General features: G+C 55.9%; 1 protein-coding gene across 13 annotated transcripts in view; it reads right to left on the bottom strand.

The window, feature by feature from the left end:
• LDLRAP1 (low density lipoprotein receptor adaptor protein 1) overlaps positions 1-23,331 on the bottom strand; it is a 29,831-nt gene extending 6,500 nt beyond the window's left edge. For 7 of the 13 annotated variants that reach the window (XR_008469719.1, XR_008469720.1, XR_008469718.1 and 4 more), the window contains exons 1-7: positions 12,976-13,134; positions 10,156-10,298; positions 8,441-8,553; positions 5,657-5,771; positions 2,234-2,306; positions 1,711-1,794; positions 230-360 (exon numbers count right to left, since the gene is read on the bottom strand). Coding sequence is in view for 7 of the 13 variants with exons in the window: in XM_054223490.1 (XP_054079465.1) it covers positions 230-360; positions 1,711-1,794; positions 2,234-2,306; positions 5,657-5,771; positions 8,441-8,553; positions 10,156-10,298; positions 12,976-13,060 (744 nt within the window). In the remaining 6 variants the exon portion in view is untranslated. The other 6 variants (XM_054223496.1, XR_008469721.1, XR_008469722.1 and 3 more) reach the window with 6 other exon arrangements.
• Between the last annotated feature and the right edge of the window lie 2,893 nt (positions 23,332-26,224).

The raw sequence follows: 26,224 nt of genomic DNA, 5'->3' as shown, positions 1-26,224 counted from the left end.
AGCAGGCACTCGAACGCTAATCGATCCTTTCAAGTAGGACACGGAAACCCAGCTCGCCTGGGCGCCTCCAAAACCCCGCCTGAAGGGCTCAGTCACCCCAGAGCTCCCAGGGAGGGGGTTATCCAAGAAAAAAGCCCCGTGATGGGACCTGGAGCACATGAAATGGAGGTGGCATCACTCGCCACCCCCCGGCTCGGCAGCCACCGCGGTGCCCCGGGCACGCACTTACCCACACCACGTTGTTATTTACAGAGGAGCTGGGCCCAAACATGCTGTTATCTAAGCGCGGGGAGTTCGCGCTGCTGGTCAGGGGCGATTTGGCAGGATCTTCTAAATCCAGCAAGTTCCCCGTGGCTGCTGCTGTGGACAGAGAGGAGAGGGAATGAAGCAGGGGAGGGAAAAGAGAGATGACATGAAAGCAAGCCTTTTTGCAGCAATCGCTTCCCCTCAAGAGGTGGGAATCAAAGGGTTCCATCAAATTCCTTCAGGATGGTCCCAAATTTTAGCACGGAGGAGCTGCGTTCACCCCAGCCGGGTATGTATATAATTCAGGATGCTCGGATCAGGCACTCAAAACACTCCCGACAAGGACACGGGGGAGGATCGGCCGGCTCATCCCTGGAGTGGGCATCAGGGGGGAGCTCCCGGGTACCCACTTACGTTCAGAGTGAGTCAGGATCTGCCCCGAGCAAAGCGGACGCATCCCACCCCAGGACATCCCAGCCCCCGGGACGGGAACAGACCCCTGACGATACCCTCAGCTCAGCCCACGGCATCGATTCGGCACCTTACAAAGCTGCATCGCTATTTTTATAGGACCGAGGGCAAATCCCGCACTGGGTGAAGACCAGCTTACAGCCTGGGGGCCGCTGGTACGCCGCCAGCTGGGTTGTTTCAGGGAAGCCTCAAATCCTCCCCATCGCCCCGCAGTAAGGGCAGACGCAGAAGAGCCCCCGCCGCGGAGCATCCCCCAGGCAGACGCCGGAGCCCCTTCCTACACCCGTGGCAGCCCCAGGCCTCCTTTATCCCCATGTGCCGCCGCTTGTGACAGATTCCTCCAGTCCTGGGCCTTCACACGAAGAAACGAGATGTGCCAGCCTGGAAGGAAGCCCAGTTTAACGCTGTTTTGCTCCATGCCAAATCCTCTTATCTCCATGGCCAGCAGGGAAGAGAGATTTGCCTTTTGTCCCACTTCTCCCTGGCTACGCGTCCTGCGTTTCAGAGGCAGCAGAGGACCCATGGCCAGGCACTGAATTATGAGGGGTTTTACTATTTAATTGTTTTATTTTCAGGCACCTCTCCTTCCTTCGGGGAGCCGGAGGCAGAGTGGCACCTGGATGTCCACCTCCTTCAGCCGATGGGATGGCAAGTCTTATTGGGTCTGAGACAAACCCAAAATCAAAGTCGGGGGGTGTGGGTCCACGCTAAGCCCGTAAGGACGTTATGGCCAATTTGCCCCAAACAGACTCGGGGTGGCAGGGGCTGCGTACGAGGGGCTGCACAAGGTATTTAAGGGGGAGATGGAAGGACTCGGCAGGTGGCCACCGCGTCCCAAGCGCTCTGCCGAGGGCAACATCTCCACCATGACCAAAATCTTTGCTCCTCGCTGGTCTTCAAAGCCCTGCCAGGAGCCTGCCCCGGGCAGGGGGAGCCCCGCAGCCCTCGGGCTGTTCCCCAAACCCAAGCCAAGCTCCGCTGGTGGTGACTTACGTGCGTCGGGGTGGGCAGCGGCTTCCGAGCTGGGGCTGCTTGGCCCTTCTCCTTCCAACATGGACCGTTCCCGCTTCTCCTTCTCTGCAAAAGGAGGAGAGCCCATCACTGCCCACAGAACACTCCCCTGCAAGCTTTTAGGGAGGAGGGACAGGGGGACAGCTAGGACGGGCCACCAAGTCTCCTCTGCCCACAGCAGCCCAGGCTCTGGGTGTGTTTTATTATCTCGTGGAAGGTGAACGCTGAAATCCCGACAGCGGCAGAGCTGAGGTACCACAGAACAAGCAGCAGGTCCTTCACACCCCGCCTGCGAGACAGGAGCGCAGCCAGAACTCGGCAGGATTTACAAGGCTGTTGAGAGAAACCTGGGAGATGCCTTAAATCGCACCAGAGGTTGGACCAACTTTAACGGCAGCCTGGAAACTCGGAGGGCGAGAGGAAAAGGCACTTGAAAGCTGGAAAAAACCCAAGGTCACCCCTTGAGCTTTCACATGAAGAGCGGCAAGAAGGGAAAACCACTCACCTTCCTTAGCTGCTTGCCAGAGCTCAAACGCGATTTTGAAGGCCTGGGCCACGGTGAGGGTGACTGCTTGCGCCTGGAATGACAGTGATGAGGCAGCACGTCATTGACGGGTCCTCGTGTAGATTTAAATCATTTGGAGGTTTTGCTTTGCAGATTCACATTAACCTGGATCCAACCAGTCCCCTGCTCCGCACGCTCCCCACCGGGCTGGGGAGGGGTAATCAAATATCGATGGAAGCAGAGACCAGCTCCGTGTTGGACACACAGCTCGTTGTAGATCCGTCTTTAGGGGTAATGGGAAGACAGAGGAGGCAGGGACACAGCTGTCACAGCCATCGCGCTGATGGATGTGGGGAGAAGAGCAGCTCTTCCTGCACCCCACACCTAAGCACAGTCTAAAATAACAAGCGCAAGTGCTGCACGGTCCCAGGCTCATCCTCACGGCTCCCCGGGGGACGCGGCTCCAGGGCTGGGCTCAGCATCACCCACCAGAGCAAGCGACATCTCAAAGGGAACCAGCGCCCGGGCCGAGCCCTGGACCACCCCACTGTCGGCCGCAGCAGCGCTGGGGAGGGATGCGCAGAGCTACGGTCCATCCCCCCGGCACCGCGCACAACGGCAGGCACAAGGATCATAGAATCATAGAATCGTTAGAGTTGGAAGGGACCTTAAAGATCATCTAGTTCCAACCCCCTGCCATGGGCAGGGACACCTCCCACTGGACCAAGCTGCTCAGAGCCCCGTCCAGCCTGGCCTTAAAAACTTCCAGGGACGGGGCTTCCACCCCCTCTCTGGGCAACCTGGGCCAGTGTCTCACCACCCTCATGGTGAAGAACTTCTTCCTAACGCCCAGTCTGAATCGACCCAGCTCTAGTTTTAATCCTTTCCCTCTAGTCCTACCATTACCCGACTTCCTAAAAAGTCCCTCCCCAGCTTTCCCGTAGCCCCCCTTAAGATCCTGGTAGGCCACTAGAAGGTCTCCTCGGAGCCTTCTTTTCTCCAGACTGAACAACCCCAACTCTCTCAGTCTGTCCCCATAGGAGAGGTGCTCCAGCCCTCGGATCATCCTCATGGCCCTTCTCCGGACACGCTCCAGCACGTCCATATCTCTCTCGTAGTAGGGGCTCCAGAACTGGACGCAGGACTCCGGGTGGGGTCTCACAAGAGTGGAGTAGAGGGGGAGAATCACCTCCCTCGCCCTGCTGGCTCGCTCTGGAAGGGGAGGATGCCTCCTCTGGGAGGATGCTCCCTCTGGAACAGGGAATGATCTTAGAGGTAGGACAAGAGAGCCAGGGTCTTCCCCTGTCTCCCCTGATGCTAAACTGGGGTCTCGCTGGCTTGGACCAACAGCCTGGGTTTGCTCTGCAGCAGCCAGGGACACAGCAGGAGCAGGGACACCTTCCCAAGCCAAGAGCTCGTGCAGCGTTAAAAAAAAAAACACCCACCGCCTTAAATAGCCCGAGTTGCTGGAGATGTATAAATAGTGACATAAATGCCAGCTTCATTAGGAGAAGGCAGAGCTCACGAGCAGTTTAAGTGCGAGGAGATAACGAGTAACACTCCGCAAGGCTGGGGCGCCGCAGGATCCTTGAGGCCTGGGTTTGTTTTACGAAGTTGCAGAACTAAACAAACCCCAGATCCAGGTCCGTAACCCGCAGCACACCCCCCCACCCCATAGCCGGGAGGATGGAGATGTGGGGGGAGCGCGAAGGGAGCACAGGCGTCCCCCAAAAGCCAGGGAGGGGCGAGGGGACCCGGCAAACCTACCGCTGCTAATTAAGGCTCGCAAAGCAGGAGAGCTCATTTGAATGTCGGAGCTATTTACATCTTTGATGGAAGTGCAAACGCTTTATGGCAAAAACTTAAATATGGTAATTAAGTACGAAACTCCTCACAGCTGTTTACAATTTAAGCTGTCACATCTGAATCAAGTTTAATAGACCCAGCTACCGTTGAGAATTACCCATGAACTAAAAATATGGACTAATTATATGCCCGTGACTGGTAGCTGTGCGCACATCCAGGGACCCTGCCCTGGGGCAGGGATGGCCCCTGGTCTGGGAGCGGGGCATCACCTCACCAGCACGATGTTCATGAGTTTTAAAGACAAAGGAAAAAAAAAAAAAAAGAAAAAAAAAAAAGTCTAGTTTTTGCCACAAAAGGCCTCGGAGAAGTTTCTTTGGAGGGAGACGCACTGAGCTGATGTACCACTGAGATAATTCTTTTAGCACTGGAGAGATTTAAATTTTAATTTGCAGAGCGAGGCTTATCTTCGCCGTGCAAGGATGGGAGCGCACGCTGAGAAAAGGAGAGACAACTTGTAGCTTCCATTATTCTCTCCCCAGAAAAAAAGACCAAGCCGGGAGAAGTGCAGAATATTAAGAGAGCTGCGGTGGCCGCGCTCCGGGCACAGGGATGCTCATAAGGACCCAGGAATTGCCGCGCCGGGATGCACCGGGTGGGAATGGCTCTTGGGAGGTTGTTTCCCTGCAGATCCAGGATATCCCACTATCAGGATCCAGGAGAAGGATTCTGGGGGGCAGAGGGATCTGACCTGCCCTTCCTCATCCCTAAATCCCCTTCCTGCTGCGGGGAGGGGGCTCAGCCCCAGCTCTGGCTCCACTGGAGAGACCCCCAGGGCTCTCCTTGCCCCATTTACAGCTGGTGCCCAGTGACCCATTTCTCTCCTGGTCCCTGCCCATCCTGATGCACCGAATCAGCAGGAAAAAAGTCCCACGAGCGGGTTGAAAGCAAGAGCCAGAGACCGTTTTCTACACGCAGGTCTCTGCTCCAAGCCCCATCCTCGGCACGCAGCGGGGTCTCCTGTGCTGCTCCCGCGGGGAGAACACAGCCCCATCTGCAAAGAGGCCACTAAAAATTGGACAGGGAGCTTCAACAGCAAGAAATGGATGGAAGCCAGGGCGGGGAGCCCAGAACCACTGGCTAAATGCCTCCCATCAATGAGGCTGCCCCCGGGCACCTCGCTGCCAGCCTCCCCGGAGACCTCCCCCGCCTGCCAAAGCCTCTCCCCACGCCGGGCTCAGCCCGGGAAAGCGGATGCAGAGCAGGGAAGAATCCCAGCAGCCAGGACGCAGCACGGTGGGGGTTTTCAGGTGCCGGTGCAGGGCCAGGTCCTCTCACCCCCGGCCCCAAACCTTGGGGCAGAAAGGCTTTTACCTGCAAAACAATGGGCTGAATCCAGCCCGGAGTCGTGCCTGCTCGAGAGCGATGGCCAGGCACCGGGCAGCGTTTGCTGGGATTAAACGGCCTGCGGTGACGGCGGCAGGAGGGTGGGTGCTCTCCCGCGGCCGTCCGCAGGGGCAGGGAACCCCCTCGCTCTAACTAGGGTGTCATCTCCCTGGCACGGCCCCTCTCTGCTTCCTCCTCCTACAACCACATCCCCATTTCTTCCTCTGGACTGACCATTTTCCGTTTGGTACAGAGGAAGGCATGGCACTCCAGGTTCTCATTGAGCTGGTTCTGGGCAATGTAGGCAAACACTTTATCGTGGATCTTGTCTGCCGTGCAGTAGGATATCCTGAAAGACAGAACGAAACGTCTTGTCCGGGGCACTGTGCATAAGGGAGGTCAAACAAACCCTCCTCTGACCTGCAGCAAGCGCCTGCCCCTGGGCTTCCAGCTCCGGGGCCAAGCAGGGAAGGCAGAGGGAGCACAGGAGCGTTAAAAGGCTTCAATCCGACTCCTTCCCAAAGCAGAGGAGTCGATGCCACCGGCTTGAGCGCTAAGAGAAGCCCAGAGCAGCCATGGCGTGAACCACGTGCATCACACACACAGAGGCAGGAAAGAAGAGAAAACGTTTCACCTTGTGGGAAAGGACAGGTTAGAGGAGGTAAAGGCTCTGCAGAGGGCCAGCCTGGGACTACGCCTGACAAAGAGAGACACTGGAAGATCTTCCTTGGAGGATAAGCTCACAAGGAGAGAGAAAGACTTGTTCCCAGCCTATGATTTAATCCCGACGTTTAAACTAGGGAAAGAAATTGAGGCAGGGGTGCCCAAGAAAAGCGGCAGAAAGGCTGAAATTCAGGCTCTGAGATCCGCAGTAGCAGATGCAGAGGATGCACGGGATGCTCTGAGACCCCTGAGCACACGGGACGTGGGGAAGGAGGCTCAGCCTCCTCAGCAGAGCGTCCCCAGGGTGGCCACGTCTCTCCCAGCCCCAGGCAGGGCAGAGCTGACTCCGGAATGCCCAAAAAGGCTCTGGAGGAGCAACGGGCTGACCTGCCTGGGGCAACCAGGCTGCGGCCGAGGGCTCAGCTGCCTTCTGCAGGGCAGCGGGTCCCTCAGCATCGGCCACTGCCACCTCCCAGGGCTCGGTCCACGCCGGGAGCTGCAGGACTCAGCGTCTTGTCTGAAGCCAGCCAGCACGGATCGGGGCAGCCCTGGAGGTTTAGTGCAAGGTGTCAGGCGCTAGCAGCGAGCAAAGCCCCTTCCCGGGGCACACGATAGATCACACAGGTGTTAAGGAAAGAGAAAACCCAAGGAAAGAGTGGGACACTTCAGTAAAAGTTTTCCCGTAACCCCACGTTGCCCCTTCAGCTCCTGCTCTCGCTGCCCCTGAGAGTTTGCAGGGAGGGGACGGGAAGGTCCCAGTTCCCAGCAGATGCTGGGACTTAAAAAGCCACATTCAAAATTTATTTACACCGCATTAATGGTTTGTTGTGTGTGAGGGTGCCTCTGCTCAATGGCCTATATTTTGTTTTCCAGAGCTGAGCCGTGCTCTGGATTAAAGAGGCGTTTGGACACTCACTCCTTTCTCCCATTTGTTCCCAAAGCGCCATGGCCACTCTTCTAACAACCGTGACAAAGCCACGGGAGGTCGCCTGCGCAGGCTCAGCTCGATATATGATGGCCACAAATTTCCAGGGAAAGGACAACTCTCACCCGCCTCTGAAGCGTGTTTAGGACCGAGGCCTTTGCAGCGGCACATTTGGGGACGGTGGCTGCATTTTAGCCGTGACCACCCCGTCCTGCCCAAGCACCTGATCCGGGGCAAGAGCTCAGAGCTGGCATCTCCCCGGTGAGCAGAAGAGCCAAAGAGAAGGCAGCAGAGGCGTTAGAGGAAAGCCCTGGGAGCACCATGCTCGCAGAGCGGCGAGATGACCCCCCCATGCACACAGACGGCTTTCGCCGTGACCCCACAGCACCAGCATCTCCGGGGAGCGGCATCGGTCCCCACATCAACAGGATACGCTGACTTCAGTCAACTGAATCGAGGGGATGCTCGTACACAAGCACTGACCGGGAGGAACAGCTTTATCCCCCGCTGTTAAAGCATCCGGGCAGAATTTAAGGCAGGATATAAAAGCCCCGGCCCCACGGCTCTGCCTCTTCCACACCAGCGCAGTGATCCCACCAGCTCTGCTCTTTAGCAGCGGGTTTATCTCCCGGGGCTCAGCACCCCTGGCCGTACGCGGCTGCTTAGTTTGAACTGGAGAAAAGCGAGCGGGTTAGTCATCTGGTGAGAGAGCGTGCCCCAACCCAGCGCTCCCCACCCCACATTTAGCAAAGCGGGAGAGAGCAGCAGGCGAAGGACAGAAGCAGAGTGTGGGGGATGTAGAGGGAGAAGGGAAGGAGGAGACGGAAAGGGCCAGATCTGAGGTGAGCGCCTGCTTCCAGCCTCTTTGGAAGAAATACTTGCCAAAGCCCAAGGAGCGGATATGGCATAACCCCTCCTCGCCCTCCCCACACCGGTACTGGGTCTCAGCAGCTGGCCCAGCCCGGCTCTTCGTCAGAGCTATTTCAACACATCAGAGGCGCAGAGCGGCCAGCGAGGGGAGGGCAGCCCCGGCTCCGGCGTCCTCACCCGCTCGGAGCTGCTCTGACCACCCTCCGTATTCAACTCGTGTTACCGCCCCGGATGCTTTGGCGTTTCTATTGCCAAGAACAGGCGGTAAAGCCACGCGTGGCCATGGAGCACTCGGCTGCAGTCTGCACACACACGACACCTCCAGGCTCGTCACGTCTTTCCTTACCCCCAGCCGAACACTTAGTGCACCAGATGTAAGTTTACCTTAAATTGAGCAACCACCTCCTTCCCCGCACCTCTGCAAGACGTGGTGGCCAGTGAGAGTCAGCTCAGCCCAGGGGGGGACCAGAGCCCGCCCAGGCGAGGGGCTGCGACACCCCGGCAGGAGCCATCGGGGACCCTCGGGGCAGGCACCCGCCGAAGCGCATCCCATAACCCACCTGTATATGGAGACGTTCTCTATCAGCTCATTTGTTCCACTGTCGTTTAACACGATCCCTCTGGGCGAGACTTTCAGAGTCACTTTCTGCAGTTTCTTTCCACTTGCTTTTGCCTTTGGACGGAAAAGGGGGAGAGGAAAGTTACAGGCTTTTAACACCGATACGTCCAAAGGTACGTAAGTGGAGCAGAGACTCCAGGTACACGCTACCTAATAAGCATATTAATAGCACTCGTTAGTGCTAGAAACTGAATTTACTACCAGGTGCGATAAGGCACTTGTTAAAACTTTTCCTTCCCTGAAGCAGTGATTTTTGCTGGCATTAAGGGGACAAGGGGACACACGCTCCACCCCACCCCACCCGGAGGTATTTCCAGCCCAGCACTTCCATGAGGATTTCCCCCCGGCCACCAGCATGGAGCAGCGGTTGCTCTGGCCGAGCAGAAACTCGGGTGAAACCCTGGGGAGTTTTGTCTTTAGGGCCAGCTCCGGAGAGAAGGGGGACACCAGCACCAACATGGGAGGAGGACGTTGCTGCAGGATGTGGGCTCCCAGGCAGCTGGATCGGAGCTGTGCTGCCAAACCCGGCTCCAGCCGCAAAGCGCCCCCCACACCAAGGTCAGGACACCAGCTTAAAAACCAACTAGACTTTTTAGGGGCCACTTTCTCTTATTTACTCGTCTTGTGCTTTCAGCCTGCAGGTTATGTTCAGCTCACCGCCTAGCTTCTCTCCAAAAAAAAAAAAAAAATAATAAAAAATACAGAGGTAGCTAGCTGCAGACTGCAGACCTGGATCCTCAGCCCTGCTCCCCGGGGAACTCACTTGAGCCACATCCAGGGCGGCGGGCGGTCGGTCCTGCCCCTCCGAGGTTGGCCTCAGCCCTGGGGCTTTTATTTAAAGGCTCCGTTCGGGGCCGATCGGAGCAGACGTGAAGGGCTCTGCCAGCGGCTCCCGTTTCATGCCAGCGCTCCCCTCCCATCTTGCTCAGCACATGCCAGGAACGGATCCGTCATTACCCGACGCAGTTCGCCACCCCATTGAGTTTTATGACGGTTAACTGTACGATTGGGTCTTTGCCTCATTCAGTTTTATAAGGGCTTAAAGAGCGTTAATTTTACTCGGAGCCTGGTAAGCAGGGGCTCCAGGGAGGCTTGGTGCAAGAGGATGGCTGAAAATGAGTCCCTCTTGTAACAGAGGTTACAGCAGGACGGCGGCTGTATTGGCTGGGAACCGGAGCAAGCTTCCCTGCTCCCTTCTCCTCTTAACCCTCCCAATCCCGGGAAGGAGAAGCCAGAGTTGTACGCCAGCTCCTAATCACGTGCTGGCTGCACTCAAACCGCTTTCCTTGCCTTGCAAGAGGAGAGACGGCCCTGGGGAAGGCTGATTTCACCAGGTCAGAGGGTTCTTCCACACCCAGGGTCACCAAAGCTTATCAAGGGGAGCCAGAACTCAGACACGTCACACCAGCTTTCCGCAGCCTGCCCCATCCGCAGGCCAGGGCTGGTCTCAAGGGCTTCCCAGTGCCGCCGTATGCATTCCTACCTGCACCACCAGATGCCTGCTCACCCCTGGCAGGGCCAGACCTGCAATCCGGACACCCCCCAGCCTGCAGATGGAGAGCACTGCCTCCAGACCTGTGGCTTTTGAAACTCTCCCTGGTGACAGACTTGTTTGGCCAGCAGGAGCCAGGGCTCTGCTCCAGCACGGACACTCACGGTGGCAACAATCCTTTTGACGGCGGCCGCGGAAAGCTCCTCTCCCTTGGGCTGCTCCACCAGCGTCATGCCCATGTACTTGAGGCTGAAGAGCATCCCCTCCAGCAGCGTCTCACGGGTGTCCGTCCAGTTCTCCGGGAGCTCTAGAGAGACAAAGAGGTTCCTGAATTCCCAAATGCACAAAGATACCCCCATCAAGCCCTGAGGGAGCGTTTGGGTATGAGCAGGGTATTGATTTAGCTACCACTTGGACCCCCGTGCCCAAGCAGCTGGGAGCTCTCACGAGGTACTGGGGGAAGGAGACACGGCAGAGACAAAAACAACCCCCCAGATTTTTTTCCATGAGCCACAGCAAGTGGTAGCGACCCTCTAAGACCTGTCAGTTTAATTGTGAGTGCCCACACCATAACCAAGGGCATCAGCCGCAGGGGAGGGCTCAGTGCCACCCTGCGCACGGCAATAACCTTACCCTGCGCCAACCATCACCTCTCCGCAGAGGCTAAGACGGGATTTGCCGCTAGCTAAGCCCACGCACAGCTGCAGGGATTCAGGTGATGGGCTGCGACTCGCTAAATCGGCCACCAGCAGCCCCGAGGAGCCCATCGCGCGGGTGAAGCTTGGCCGGGGAGAGGTCTCTGCTCTCCCTTGCAATCGCCAGGGAGGCCACCAGCCTCTTCCCTGGCATGCTGGGGGGTGGGAAGGAGGGTCCTAAATACGGAGATAAACTTAGGACCAAACTGGAAGCCGTGTGGGTATTTCTAAGCTGAAATTGCACCGCAGGATCCAACCTCCAGACATGGAGCTGGTAACCCAGGACCTGCAGCTCTTACACTTAAAGATTTTGCTTTGAGCAGGAGGCAACAAACCAAAGCCCTCCCGAGGTGTCCCATGGCCCTGGGGAGCAACAGGGCTCCTGGAGAGGAGTCTCCACTCGCTGCAAACAAAACATATCCCTGAAGGCTTCACTGCCTTGTATTCAGCCTCCTTCGGCTGCCTCCGAAGCAGCGGGGACAAACTTTGCAGCTCCCTGCAAGGGCTGCCGGGAGACGGGGGATGGCGAGAGGCGGCCCTGGGGTAACCCCCGGTGACTCAGCCTCCCTGCAAAGGCGAGATGGGAGATAAGCCATAAACCCCGGCACCACTCCCCGCGCCGGGTGTGGGTGCTGCGCGGTCAACCATCCCGGCGCTGGCTGAGGTCGAAGTGACGGAAGCCGGGTGGAAGCAGTCTCCTGGGGAGACAAGAGCTTCCAGGAGGGCAGGGACTCCGCGCCCGACAGACGGCAGCAGGTCCCAACCCTGAAGAGGAAAAGGAAAAACCAAGGACAGGAGAGATGCTGCATTTACCTCGTGTCCCAGCTAGGAACAGGGGGTGCCAGTGAAGACCCTGTGTTCCTCAAAAGCCAAGGGTGCTGCCACTGTTCTCCCATCCTCAGCGGCCAAAGCCGGGTGAGCATGCTGGGGTGAAGGCAGTTCGCGTGTGATGGATGGGCACCTGGCCACCCCACGCTCCCGGCCTCGCTCGCAAGGCATCACACATGCCCCCCGGTCCTGTACCCTGCTCAGAGCCTCACCAAGGATGGGAACCCCCCCGAGCACCCCACACTGCCTGGGACGATGCTACAGCTTGTGCCAGGCTGGGACGGAAACGGGTGGTTTAAATGCAGCCACTGAAGTGCTTTCAGAAAGGAAGGTGCAGCTGAAGCAGCACAGACAGACAGACAAATGCTCCTCCACACACCACGCACCCTGCTCTGCACCGCTCACCACCACCTCACCCACCCTCCCGTTAACGCAAACGATTGCACCCATGCCTGGGGTGCATCTGTGATGCCCCCCACCCAGCGAAGGGCACGAGGGTGGTCTGCAAGGTCATGGCAAGTCCGAGGGCTGCTGCGTCTCAAGGGCCTCTCTGCCCGGCACGTCCCGCCAGGCCAAACTGGGGCAGCACCCCCCACCTGCCGTGCAGCCCCCAAGCCCCGGAGCTGCCCCTTCACGTCCCGCAGCTCTTGGCCCTTAATTCTAGCAAAAAGGTGGAATGATGCCGGGTCAATCTCATCAGATTAGTAAAATCTAGAAGTCTGATCTCGCCCGCGGGTGCCAAGGGCTGCAGGCAGGGCAAGGCACCCTCCTGCTGCCCGCCGGGATGCTCGGGGCTCCGTGGCAGGGCAGGGGTCGGCCGGGCTGATCCCCCCCTTCCCCGGCCACAGCGGGAGGGCGCCCGGCAGGGGCCGAGCAGCCGCTTGCCACGGGGCTATCGATCGTGTGACGGAGCCAGCGGTGGGACGAGGCCAGAAAGAGCCCGCTGGGCTTCTCTGTCCCTCGCCCCCAACGGGGGACAGGGACATCCCCCCCCACCACCACCCACCGGGTGACGGGAACAGGCCCCCACCCACCCACCCACCCACTGGATGACGGGGACAGACACCCCCCCCCGCCCCATCCCACCGCTGCACAGGGGAAGGGGTGCAGGGGAAGGTGGGTGTAAAGGGGGGGAGAAACGGGAGGGGCAAAAAGGGGGCTAAAAGGGGGAGTGGGAGAGGAGTAAAGCAGAAAGGGGGGACAGGAAAACAGGGCGGGGGGGGGAGAGCGGACGGAGTAAAGCAGAGTGAAAAAGGGGTAAAGCAGGGAGAAAGGGAAACTCAAGGCGGGAGAAAAGTGGGTGCAGGGGGGGTGAGAAGCGGGATAAAGCCGGGAAGGAAGAAGCGGGGGGTGCAGGACAAGGCGGGAGGGGGGGGTGCGGGGAAGCGGGGCGGGGGGGGGGGGTGCGGGGAAGCGGGGCAGGGGGGGGGGGTGTGGGAAGCGGGGCGGGGGGGGTCTCACTCTTGTGTCGGCCGCCGGCCCAGGAGGGTTTGTGGACGCTGGGGCTCCGCAGGAGGGCTCGACCCGCCGACTTCAGCGCGTCCATCCCGCCGGCGCCCCCCGCCCTGCGCCCCGCTCCCGGCCCCGGCCCCGGCGCAAACTTTCCTGCGGCGCCAGCGCTGACCGCGTCCGGGGGCGGGGCCCGTATGCAAATCAGTGACGTCAGACAGACCACGCCTACAAGCCACGCCCACTCCGCAAACAGCAGCTCCACGCGGGGTCCCACCTTTCCCACGGGGGTCCCACCTTTCCCACGGGGGTTCCCGCTTTTCCCACGGGGGGGTCCCCGCCCAGATTCCCGGCAGGAATCCCCTCCCGGGGCTCCACGGTAGCACGCCCCCCATCTCCCCGCTTCGGCATAACTCGGGTGACACCGAAAACAAGTTGCTTTTGCCCCAAAAGGTGTTTGGTTGCCCCCACCCTGGGAAGGGGAAACGTGATATTTTAATATCGCGTTCGATAAAGGTGAGGCTGAGCCGCCCCCTCCGTGTCACCGCGGCTGCCAGCGGGCTTTTAACTCAGCCTGAACATAATTGTGTGGCAGATTAAGGCCCTCAAAGGCTTTCCGAAATTAAAGGGATAATAACGAGGAGGTTAAACCCCATATTTAGGATTTGTGGAATAATGCCTTGCAAAGCCTACTATTCACAGAAACATTTGTGTAATTGAAAATCCCTTTTTAGTTAAATTTTAACATTCCCCTCTCGCATTGGTAGCCAGGAGCCAAGGCGCAGGAGTCACGAAGCCAAGCCGCGGGGAAGGAGGTTGCGGTGGCCAGTTTCCCTCCACGGGACACGAGCGAGTGGTGGAAGGGTTGAGGAGAATTTCTCTTCCAAAAAGCCCAGCCTAAAATAGGACGGTGCCACGGGTACGTCTGCTTTTACCGCCTGGTTTGAATCTGAGCAGGCGGGGGGAGAGCTGGGGCCGGTGACCGAAACTTGAACGAAGAAACTTCCCCCCCAGGGCTAACCACACCGGAGCTGCTCTCTAAGGGCAGCAGCACGCAAAATACCAAAAAACCTGAAAAATCACTGCCTCGGGAACAAATTTAAGCATATAGACAGATCCATCTCCCTGCAGCAACTCACTTAAGCATCTGAGCACATGCTCAGACCTAACCGAAGTCCGGGGTTTTAAGCACACGCTTAAATGTTTCACTAAATCGGCAACGAACTCAGCAGCCTGCATTTCACCGGAGGGCTTCCTGCTTGCCAATATCTGATGAGTTAAGGCCGACACCACTGCAATTAATTCATTGACAAACTAGCCCGAGAAAGCCACCCGGCAGGTATCAGACACGGCCGTGATTCATTTTCCTATTTCTGTATTTTGCACCACCGCTGGGCTAAATATATCACGCTGCGCTCGGGTTCACTTGGGCAGCAGCTTCTGCCCTTGCGCGCTGCTCTGCTGCTGCCTCCCCATCGCGGCAATTTCACAGGGCAGTTACCGGCCACGATCCCGGTCAGCCGCTCCCGCACCGACCTTTCCAGCTGCTTTCCAGGGGCACAAGGTCCCTGTTCCTCTGTTATTGCAAAGGGGAAGAGACCCCCAGCTGCAGCGCTGCCTTCCCCAGTTGAGTTTCCCCCGCTGGTGTCGGCGTTTGCCCCTCGCTTTGCTGCTTGCGCCCTCTCAGGTGGGCGTTGCATCGTGAGAGCGGCAGAACGCGTTTCTTCGAGTGTCACCACTCGAGTCAGGGAGTGAAGGACCGTGACAGCAGCCTGGGAGAGAGGAGTCATCAAATCAAGGGCTCAAACGTGGCTGTGCCATCCAAGATAGGCTCCCTGAAAGTCATAATTTGAGTTTAAAATATCCCTGTAATGGTAAAAAACTACTAGTGTCATCTACCCCCAGGAGGGGAGAGCATCAGGCAGTAAAAATTTGCAGCTCCGCACGCATCGACCTGCCACCGTGCTGGGCAGCCCGGGCTTCGCTCCCCGCAAGAGGAGCCCAGGGGCGGATGCGTCCTGCGGGTCAGACAAGCAAAGTCAAACCTATTTATTTATTTCTGAGTGCTGAGCACAGCACAGGCACAGCAGCGATTTTTTTGGAAACCTTCTCGCTTTCTCGCTCGCTGCGAGCACCGCGTGCCTGACCTCTGCAGCCCCCGCCGTGCTCGGCCCATCGCCGCCCATCCATCTCCCCGTTAATTGTCGTCTCTCCTGACGAGCCACCGGCCCTTTCCGCACGTACTCTCTTCAAGGTTATTTTCAGCTCTGCAGCGTCACCAAAACACACAAGTTTGCGTCTCCAGGATTGCAGCAGCGGGGCTGCTCCTCTCCGCTGTTTCTAACATCCAGCATCATTTTTTCTCTACGGAAAATACAAAGAAATCCTCGCCCCTGTTCCTCCCTGCCACGCTGTTTGCATCCACGAATCACAACGAAATAAACCGCAATTTTTCAGTGAAACTTCTGCATCTTTTTTATAACGCTGATGTGTTTTCCCAGCTGGCGGGGCCACAGCCGAGCGAGCCGTCCCTGATTTCTTTGGAGCAATCTTTGCAACGCGCACGCAGCCCCGGACGTAAGTTCAGTGACCGTCATTCTGCTTTACCGCAAGGGTGGGTGTTCATTTGCTCCCTGCCATTATTAATCAAGTCAGCAAAGCCGTGGCGTCCCCCCCAGCCAGGGACAGTGCGCGCCCCGAGGCTGTGCTCCTTCACTTTACTGCCTTTATATTTATGGCAAAGTGTGTTTATAGCAAATTAGCAGAGCTGAGGCTAATTAAAAGGTGATCACTAATGGAAATCTGAGCTCTTTCCACTCTGTCAAATCCATCCGAGGTTTGCCTCCTAATAAATTGGCATCTTTGCTGAGAAGGCCCGTGTCTAACCGTCTATGGGATAAAAGACCAATTGCTGACATTTGCTGCTGTTTTCCCTTCCTTTGACATTTCATTAAGGAGAAAATAACACCAGCAACTACAAATGTGCTCTCATTGGCGTTTGTTGGCCATAATGTCGTGTGCCGCCCTGATTAAGCAAGTAGCTGGCGGGGGGGACATACCAGGATGACAAAACTCCCCGTAGTCCTCCCACGGCCGTGCAGCGTCTCGGGGCTTTGCAGAAAAGGCTGAGCCGCAGCCCCCACCCACCCCCGTCAGCTCCCCCGGGCAGGGAATCACCGAAAATCACCCCACGGCCCCGAGGCTGAGCCGTAACCAACCCACACCTCACGTCATCACTTCAGTCCCTTGGTAAAACTTCTAATTCATAGGCGTGCTTAGGTCTTAAATTACCACAGTCGTTACCACTTTGTTAATGAGCCAACTAATGTAGAATCACAGAAAGTTTGGGTTGGAAATGATGTTAAAGCCCACCCAGTGCCACCCCCTGCCCTGGGCAGGGACACCTCCCACCAGCCCAGGCTGCTCCAAGCCCCGTCCAACCTGGCCTTGAACCCCTCCAGGGACGGGGCAGCCACAGCTTCTCTGGGCAACCTGGGCCAGGGGCTCACCGCCCTCACAGCCAAGAATTTCTTCCTCAGATCTCATCTAAATCTCCCTCTTTCGGTTTAAAACCACTCCCCCTCATCCTATGTTTTAGGATCTATGGAGAAAGGGCATTATAAATATGCATAGTATGAAATATTGCAGAAATAAGTATGTGACTGTACCAGGATTCAGCCAGGAGCTGCTGCTGATTGCGACGAGTGTATGGACCTGCTCGGCCCCGGGGGATCGGTCACAGCAGTCGTGGTGTCACCCGTGCAAAGGGCTCCCCGGAGAGCGCAGATGGGACCGGCTCCAGCATCACCACGACGCCAGGATGCCCGGGATCAGCGTCGGTCGGAACGCAGCACCAGGCTGGAGAAGGGAAACAAAGTCTGGCGTCAGACACTCATTTACGAGCAGCCAAATGGCATCTGTTAAACACAGCACGGTGGGGGGGTGTGCTTCTATCCTGAAGTTTTTGCCACCCAAAAAGTAAGGTTTTAGGCATCCTTAAGAAGCCTGGAGCTGCATCCAGGCCAGAACCAAGAGGCTCCTCCTCTCCTGGAGCGAGGGATACTGGATCTCCCCCTCCCAGACCCCCGGTCTGGCTCGCGGTGCTTCTCACTCTGCTTTGCACAACTGCACAAACCCGGGGGACAAAGCCCCAGCTGCCCCCGCTGCCCTTACACCCCCCGCAAGGCAGAGGGGCAGCAGGTGGGCTCACCCCTAAGCGATGCCCAATTAACATACTAATTACCATCCCCACTGCTAGCACCATCCTCACGTGCTCCCCTCCTAAACACCATGACCTGAATATTCCGTTTTTTGCGACCTTTTTTTTCGCATCGCGCTCGCAAGCTATCCTCACATCTCCCTAGCCTGGCTGCGTCCGCCTGCATCACCCATAAAATCCGGCTGCGCGCGCCGGACTGCCCCTGCTGATGGAAAACGGGCCCAGGGCAATGAGCAGCAGCAACTTAATTGCAATCAAGGCCTGTCAGCCTCGTCAGCGTGCCCGACGAGCTGCAGCTGACAGGCCAGGGCCGGGAGCTGCGTTTGAGAAGGCTGCAGAGCCGGGGCTGCCAGCGCCGCTCCAGCGCGCACACCAGCATCGCGCTTCCAGGGACGCTCAGCGCCAGGCGCTGCAGAGGATGGTTCAGGAAATCTCCTAATCCCTAGTAATTAGAGGCTGGCTTAAAATTTAAAGCATAAGACTTAATGTCTTTTACCAAATTTCGTATGTTAATCAGCCCGGCTCTGCAGGCTTTTGCGTACCAAGAAGTAAAATCTCACTCTTTTTTGAAGCTCTGCACGCGTTTTGGTCTGAACAACGTCCTGTACAGGAAACCTCACAGCCTTGCTCCTCTCTATGGCCAGGGCTGGTCCTCAAAAAACGTGACGCTGAAGGAGCTCTCGTCCTTTGCCCTGACAGCAACTGGCAAATGAGGCAGGAGCTCATGAGAAAGGCAGCGTCCCTCGCCACCCTGCTGCTGGCGGAGGCAGTAGGTGCCTTGTACGCCCTGTCACCGAGACATATCCCCTCCTTCAGGAGGAAGAAAGGCTCCTGTGACCACGGAGGAAGCCGAGCTGGGGAGCTGAGTGTGGCGGGAGGGATGAGGGATGGAAAATCCACATCAGCATCGATGCCGCCCAGGGAAACTGGAAGCTGCGCTTGTTCCCAGTGTGTGTTTGTGGTTTCCTCCCCTGCAGACTCGCTTCTCTTCCCTGTGCAAACAAGCGTTTGCGCACCCAGCACATCGTCCCTGGCTTCCTTGGGGTGGCACGGCACAGCCCCGGCTGCTGGACCCCAGGATACAAGTGTGCTCTCAGACACCGGGAAGCAATCCTGACATGGTAGGCAGCGGCCGGAGGTGCAGATATCCTGGGGATACTTTCCAGCTCCACCTCATCGGTGGCTGAGCACCATCTCAGGAGTGGCCCCTTCCTGCCCAGGCAGACACATCTCCAGGGTTACAAGCTGGACAAGAGCCAACAATGTGTGCTTGCGGCCCAGAAGGCCAGTCGCATCCTGGGCTGCATCAAAAGAACCGTGGCCAGCAGATCCAGAGAGGTGATTCTGCCCCTCTGCTCCGCTCTGGGGAGACCCCACCTGGAGTCCTGCGTCCAGCTCTGGAGCCCTCAGCACAAGAAGGACACGGAGCTGTTGGAGTGGGGCCAGAGGAGCCCACGAAGATGATCCGAGGGCTGGAGCCCCTCTGCTGTGGGGACAGGCTGCGAGAGCCGGGGGGGTTCAGCCTGGAGAAGAGAAGGCTCCGGGGAGACCTTCCAGCCCCTTCCAGTCCCTAAAGGGGCTCCAGGAAAGCTGGGGAGGGGCTGTTTGCAAGGGCACGCAGCGACAGGACGAGGGGCAATGGTTTAAACTAGAGCAGGGCAGGTTCAGATCAGACATGAGGAAGAAGTTCTGTACACTGAGGGGTGAGACACTGGCCCAGGTTGCCCGGAGAGGGGGTGGAGGCCCCATCCCTGGAGACATCCAAGGCCAGGCTGGATGAGGCTCTGAGCAACCTGCTCTAGTTACAGATGTCCCTGCTGACTGCAGGGGGTTGGACGAGATGGCCTTTAGAGGTCCCTTCCAACTCAACACATCCTGTGATTCTACATCAGCTCCTGCATGCCACGTCCTCCCAGGGGACAGCCCCGTGTGAGCTCCCCCAGATTTCAGCAGGCAGCAGCTGATGTACGGGGGGATTGAGCACGGCCCCATGGAGGGCAATGGGGAGCTGGGCAAGGAGCACACCGCAGACACTGGTCCCCAGCCATGGGCCGCTCTGGCATCGTGGTGTTGGGGATAAGCCCCTGTCACGCACACGGGCCACCAGCACGCAGGGCAGAGGGGGCTGCCCGGCTGCCAGCACCAGCTGCCGCCCATCTGACCCCTGCAGATGTTGATGTGCTGGGAAGGTCAGAGCTGGCATCCAGCGCTCAGAGACTTTGGCTCAAAAAATACCGAGCGGCAGCAGCGGCTGTAGCCACCGCAGAAGGATTCAGCTCATTTTTGCTGCCTGAGAGTGAGATGTCTGGTTGGAGCTAATTATCTGCTCTCCCTCTGTAGTTAAGGAAAAAGTGTCATTTCACAGAATGGTTCGGGTTGGAAGGGACCTTAAAGATCATCCCGTTCCACCCCCCTGCCCTGGGCAGGGACACCTCCCACCAGCTCAGGTTGCTCCAAGCCCCGTCCAACCTGGCCTTGAACCCCTCCAGGGATGGGGCAGCCACAGCTTCTCTGGGCAACCTGGGCCAGGGGCTCACCACCCTCAGAGTGAAAAATTTCTCTTTGATATCTCATCTAAATCTCCCCGCTTTCAGTTTGAAACCGTTACCCCTCGTCCTATCATTACACTCCCCGATCCAGAGTCCCTCCCCCTCCTTCCTGTAGGCCCCCTTTAGGGACTGGAAGGCTGCTATAAGGTGTCCCAGAGGACCTTTTTTTTTTTCCAGAGGGCAAACCAAACCTCGGAGGAGATGAATGCTCCTCGGAGGGGTCGATCTTCTCCGGTTGATTTTCCACCCAGGCCACGCATTTTGTGTATTGACCGAAGCGACGAGGTGCACGCCGGCTCCGTGCCGGGGAGCCTCCTCACCGCCCCCCTCCTCGCGCTTTCTCTTCTTCACAGTTTGTTTGGCCAAAGCGATTTGCCAAATGAGCATCTCATTCATGAATACTTTAGTTCCCCAGGAAACGACTTATTTCATGGTGAATTTATTATTCACCAAGAAGATTGCTCAGCTTTAATGCAGGTGGAGAGGAGGAGTTACCCCTTGTGCGACTTCTCTGGGGGCTTCACCAGGTTCAAAGCTTTCAGGAGGCTAAAACTATGGGCTACAAATTCTCCTGGTGTATGCCAAGGATGTACCTGAGAGTGAAAGTCAGCTTGTGTTGATTTTAATAAACTTTTCTCAGGGTAAGGACAGTGGGACCAGGCCCTCTTTGAGGAGCTTTGTCCCTTATTTGGGTTAATTCTACTTTTTATCACCAGGAATCCTCGTCTTAGGCTTGTGTTAAACTGGATGAGATTTACTGACAGTGCTGGAGCTCTCAGATTGACACCAACATAAAACTTAGTTATATAATACAGCAAAGATAAAAATACATCAGGGTAAAATATCAACCGTTAGAGGAAATAACCGGAGCGCCCACACATTTAATGCGTTCTGAAGAAATGGGGAGAGAAATCACGGTACCGTAATGCAGTGTGTTCCGGGGCATCTTTTATCAGAGGATATCAAAGCACTTTACAAATCATTACTTATTTAAGCCTTGTCACATGCTGGTCACAGAAGAGAACAATGCTGGAAGCAGGGCATGAACCCAGGAAGCATCAGCAGAGCCAAGGAAATATTTAAACTAAAGAGTTTTCCAGCAGGAAAGGCTGTTTCACCAAGATTGAAGCATTTTGCTGGAGCATATTGATGTCGAGAAAGTTTTTGACAGAACAATTTCAAAGCAATTCAGCATCAAAACGGGATTTTGTGCAGTCAATATGCGGGGAAAGGTTTTATTTCAGTACAAAGTTTACCATGTCATGTGTATATCCCACGTAAACAGTCGTGGCTGACCTTCGCTAAGTGTTTCTTTTCAGTCTTCTCATTCCCTGATGCTCTTGTGGCTTCTGTTCACCGGGATTACAGCTCAGCTCTCTCGATTCCCCTGCCAAATAAAAAGCCCGGTGCTCCCATCGATGCTGGGGAGAGCATCCCAAGGTGGTCCCCCAGCATCAGGTGCTCGCTCTTAAGAATTTTGTGAGATTAAAAGGCTGTAAAATGTGACTCAGGTTCTCACTGGCACGTGGCGGCAGATTAAAATCAGGCACCCGGAGCCACCGCAGGCAGCCCTGTCCCTCTGCCAGGCACTGCCACTCCGGCAAACCCACCGCATCCCCTGGTGCAACGGCTCCTGAGCCACCCTAAATTAAACGTCCCTGCCTCTGGGTGGTCACATCCATCAGCGGGACCGGGGCACCCGACAGCCTGATTTTCATCCAGCGGCACACGTCTGCCGGGGACCTCCGTGAGGCCAACATAAATCAGCGCAGTTCCCTGGAAGGGAAAGCGATGCTGCGCTGATTTACAGCGGCTGAAAGCGTCTCCCTTCCCTGGTGCTACCAGGTGGGGAAAACTCACCCCAATCAGCGGCGAGGCCGATCACGGTCTCGCCACAGAAACAACCTTTGTGATTGTTTGATTAAAGACAGAAAGAGCTCGGCAGAGAGCGGGGATAGACGACAGGGGATATATTTCCAGCTCTGCCCCTTACCTGCATGGGGTTCTTGCTCCAGTCACTTGAGCTGCTCGTTTTGCTTCTGCCTGTCGAGCCCACGGATACAAATGCACCAGGAGCAGGTTTCCACGTCAGGCTGAGCCAAAACACTCAACCAGCTCCCAAACGCAATCAAGGCTCACTCAGGTTTTCCGCAACGTTGGGGAGAAAGAAAAAGACAAAGGTCATTTCAGAATGGTCTTTTCTTAGGGCTTTTAAAAACCTTCTAAATTATTCACCAGGAACAAAACAAAACACAAAATTCCATTTTGAGACAACACTTTGAACTGCCCTGCCTAAAAAAACCCAGCATCCAAAAAAACCATCCAGGCACTGAAAGTCCCCCTTCCTTTCCAGCTGAAACTTTTCCCCTTGTTCGACCCAAAGGATGGAGGATGTTTGCAGGTACATCCCGGATCACGGGGATTTCGGGCTGCCCTTGCTCTGCTCCCCCGAAGGCTGGCTGCCGCTGTTAGTGTCGTGGCTCTTGGGATTAACCGTTAGGGCTTGGCACCCTGACGATGCGCCTTAGATGGACACACCTTGCACCCATGTGGATGTGTTTATGTGTCGTGAAGGAGATGAATATCGTGAGCTGAAGAACAGCGACGAATTCGTGTCTCGGGAATGGTTTACATACATATTCCCCTGCACATACACCCCCTCCCCTACATACAACCCTCCAAGACTGCGCTGCCTCCAGCATCCTTCCCTTTCAGAGGCAAATCTTCCCCTAGAAAATAGCCCCATTGCTCAGATGAGGATTTCTTAGGAAAAAGTCTGCAAAATCCATCCTTATGCATTTCCTTTGAAAAAGGTTTCATCCTCTTCCCATCCCCTAAAGCAAGCTCCTGGCAGACTCTCCATCCCCCTCATCTCACGCCCTGTGCTGCTGGGGCAGCCTTGAGCAACATCTCTCCGTCAGGTGACGGCAGACGTGGGTAAGGGAATTTGTAACACACATGCCAAGGGAGTTGATTTGAACGGTGCGAAAAGCCACGACCACTTCATGTGATATTACCGCTCAGCTCAATTTAATGTGTTCTCAATCATAACCATTTTTGAGATTTTCCTTAAGAAAACTCTGCGTTGCCTTTCGTCTCTGCCCAGCGGTGCGGGCTCTGCCCTCTCTCCCGTTACAGCACTGCCTTTCAGGTGCCATTTCGCTCTCTCTCCAAGCTGTTTTCGCAGGGCTCTTCTCCCCCAGCTGCTTCCACCCAGCCAGCTTCACCGCCTCCAGCGCTGCATCACCCGTCTCGGGTTTTGCTGTTGGTGGCGTTGCTTTACGGTCAGGTTGTACCAGAACATCACGTTTAAGGTGCAGACAGGAACAAAACCATCAGGGCCGCGTGGACGTAAAACAACAGATGGGCAGCGCCTTGCTGCTCTGGTTGGGCAGATTTGGAAGCTAATAATAATTGTAAGCGTCTCTCTCTATCTTGTTTAATCCTTATAATCTCCTTACCCTCCAGTCCAGAGTGGTGTTTTCTTCGTGTGCTGAGATCGTTCCTTGTAGCCGGGACATCTCTGCCAGACCTGCACCCAACCATCCAGACGAAGACTCCGTTAGGAATTTCTTTCCCAACAAAAGGTCCTTCATCCTTCCCATGACAAAGGGGCAGGCAGAGCCGTGGCAGTTTGAAAGTTTTCAGCAAGTTAAAAAAAGAAATAAACATTTCATGATGAGTGCATCCAGAGAACAGGGGTCACATTTTATTCCCGGTTTTGCTCGGGATGCGCTTTGGAGGTTTTGGAGTGGCCAGCTCTTACCAGCCTTCTCGTTTTACAGGCTGCCCCTGGGGTTATGTTATCGGATTACAAGCCTTCCCTTCCATTAAAACATGAGCTTTCTAGATTTTTGTGGTCAAAAATATTGAAAATATGAAGAACAGAAGTTCAAAAACCCAGACAGCAAGCAGAGAAGTTGGACTACTTTTTTTTTTTTTTTTTTTTTTTTTTTTTAAATCTTTAGACTGGGAGGCGCTGACTCTGGGTTTTTGAGCTTTTAATAGTAATACTGGAATCTGGCCACGGGGCTGATGAGCTTGGCCCTCCGGAGGCTGAGCGCTCGGGTCTCAGCTGACCGCAAAGGCAAGGGCAGGCACTGACTGCTCTAAAAAGTCACCGAATCCTCTTCTGGAAAACAGTCTTGGCCTTTACTGGTTTCTCTTTTTTTTCTCCCCACCGTCGCAAAGCAAAATCGTTTCCTGATTTTAAAGTGGTTTGCGATCCCTGTGTGAGAGGTGCAGCGCTCAGCAGCGATAAGGAGCCTGGTTCCCTTTTCTCTCACCCGCAAGCAGAGCCGGCGACGGGAAGCGGCACCATGGACTCGGCCGAGGGCAAATCCATCCCCTGTATCTGCAGCGCAGCGTTACAGGGAGCAGCAGCTTCACCAAAACCTGGGAGACAAAGAGATCATATCCAATTATCGAAGCTGGATAAATTTGACTCAGAACAGATTGTCTGAGGTTTTTTTTTGTTGTTGGTTGGTGTTTTGAGTGTGTTTTTATTTTTTTTTTTTTTAAGTGAGGATAATTGGCCATTGAAACAGTTTATCAAGAACTGGGTTGGATCCGCTAGCAGTGGAAAAACTTAAGCTAAGCCTGGGTGTCCTGCTGAAAGGGAGAATTAAGTCCTGTGGCTTCTACTAATCAGGAATTCACAGTGGCAATCCCAGCCTTCCCCTCTGACCTTTTATTCGCTAAACTGGCTGCGCGCTGGGTTTCAGGTTGTTTCACGCCAGGTACATCTGATAAATCAGTTTGCCCTGAATCCAGCTTCCTTTTCCTGCGGCTGCTGGTCTCCTGGCCATATGGCAGAGCTACACATCTGCCCGTGCCCCTGAACTGCTCCTCCGAAGGCTGCTGGTACCTGCGTCGTCTTTCCATCCCGTGCCTCGGATAGCGCCGATTCGTACTCCGTCTCGATGCTGGATGTCATTCTGCTCCCGTTTGTACTGAATCAACTGCAGTTTTTTGGAAATCCATCTGCTTTGAACCCTGCTAGGAGGTATAACAGAATATGGGTATTGATAATTCCATGTTAATAACTTAAAAGAAGAAAGAAAACTGTCCTTGAGCAAAGACAGAAGATGTTAGAATAACGACCTCCCCAGGGCAGGGATTATCACGTTTCTCATGAACGTCTTTGGCACAGAGGCGCGGACCCTGTCCTGCCTCTGCCACGGCAAGCGATGGGACCAGACTCTGGGTCGTTCCTCCAGCATGGACACCAACAGGAGCTTTACTAACCCCAAGGGAAGGCGGAATGGTCCCCGCTGCAGCTGTTCGCTCTGCCACCACGCTGACACAGCAGCCACCCTATGTGAGTCCCGGCCTGGGAAAGCCGGTCCCCTGGCTACCGGCAGCCCTGGGGCATCGGCCACCCTGGCACAGGCCCTGGAGACCCCAGCCCCGATCTCCCGGGAGGTCCCTTCCTGCTCTCCGGCAGGGAAGGGAGGATCTGCCACGCTGTAAGTGGTTTGGGGCAGTGAAGGCATGTGTTAAGCCCTGCTGCTATTTATGGTGCTGTTTCCAGGAAAGATAGTAATAATAATAATAATAATAACAACATCACGCGACAAGTGTGTGACCACCCCAACAGCTTTAATTTGAAACTGGCTGGTGCCAAAAGCTGGCTTTTCACCTTACGGTATGCTCGGGCTGCCCGAAACAACTCGGATGTTTGGGGATGTAGCAGAGCACGTGAGAACAAGGAGGGACTAATGTGCACCCTCTGGTCCTCCCCGGCCGCCCTGCCCAACATTCCAGGTCCCTTCTGCTGCCTCTCTTCTGGGATGTCCCTCCGGCAGCCTCAGTCCGATTGCGTGTCTCCTGATCCCCGAAAAGCAGATTATTTCTGCTGTGCTGTACGCAAAAGCCGTCTACGTATTTACAAAAGTCCATTATATCATATTACAACCCACAGCTCCCTCTTCCCACCTCTCTCCCCAGTCCCAGTTTTTCCACCGCATCTCAGCAGGAAAATAAAAGAACAAAGAGCAGTTACCTGCAAAACAAACAAACAAAAGAAAAACCAAACCAAAAAAAAAGTGAAAGCCAAGGTGAGGCAGGGAGATGGCAGCCCCATAGCAACAAGAGGTTTCAATTAATCACATGTAAATTGAGATGCAGTGTAAATCGGGAAATACATTTGGCAGGGTGCTGGCAGCCAGTCCTCAGCTGTGTGCTCGGCTAAGAGGTTCTGGCTGGAGAGGAAAGAAGCGGTGCGGGAGCTGTGCCCTGGCTCTCCTCTCTCTGGCCACCAGCTCTGGGTTACAGGGGGTCACCGGCCACCCTTCAGCCCCAAAAGATGTTGCTACATCAGGTGCTGCTTCTAGTTAAAGAGCAGAGCTGACTGGATGGTCTGTCACAGAATCACGGAATGGTTCGGGTTGGAAGGGACCTTAAAGATCACCTCATTCCACCCCCCTGCCCTGGGCAGGGACACCTCCCACCAGCCCAGGTTGCTCCAAGCCCCGTCCAACCTGGCCTTGAA

Source organism: Rissa tridactyla, chromosome 18, assembly GCF_028500815.1.
Source record: "Rissa tridactyla isolate bRisTri1 chromosome 18, bRisTri1.patW.cur.20221130, whole genome shotgun sequence".
NCBI classification, from domain to species: Eukaryota; Metazoa; Chordata; class Aves; order Charadriiformes; family Laridae; genus Rissa; species Rissa tridactyla.
Note: the sequence above shows the minus strand (reverse complement) of the source record. Positions and strands in the feature narration are given on the sequence as shown.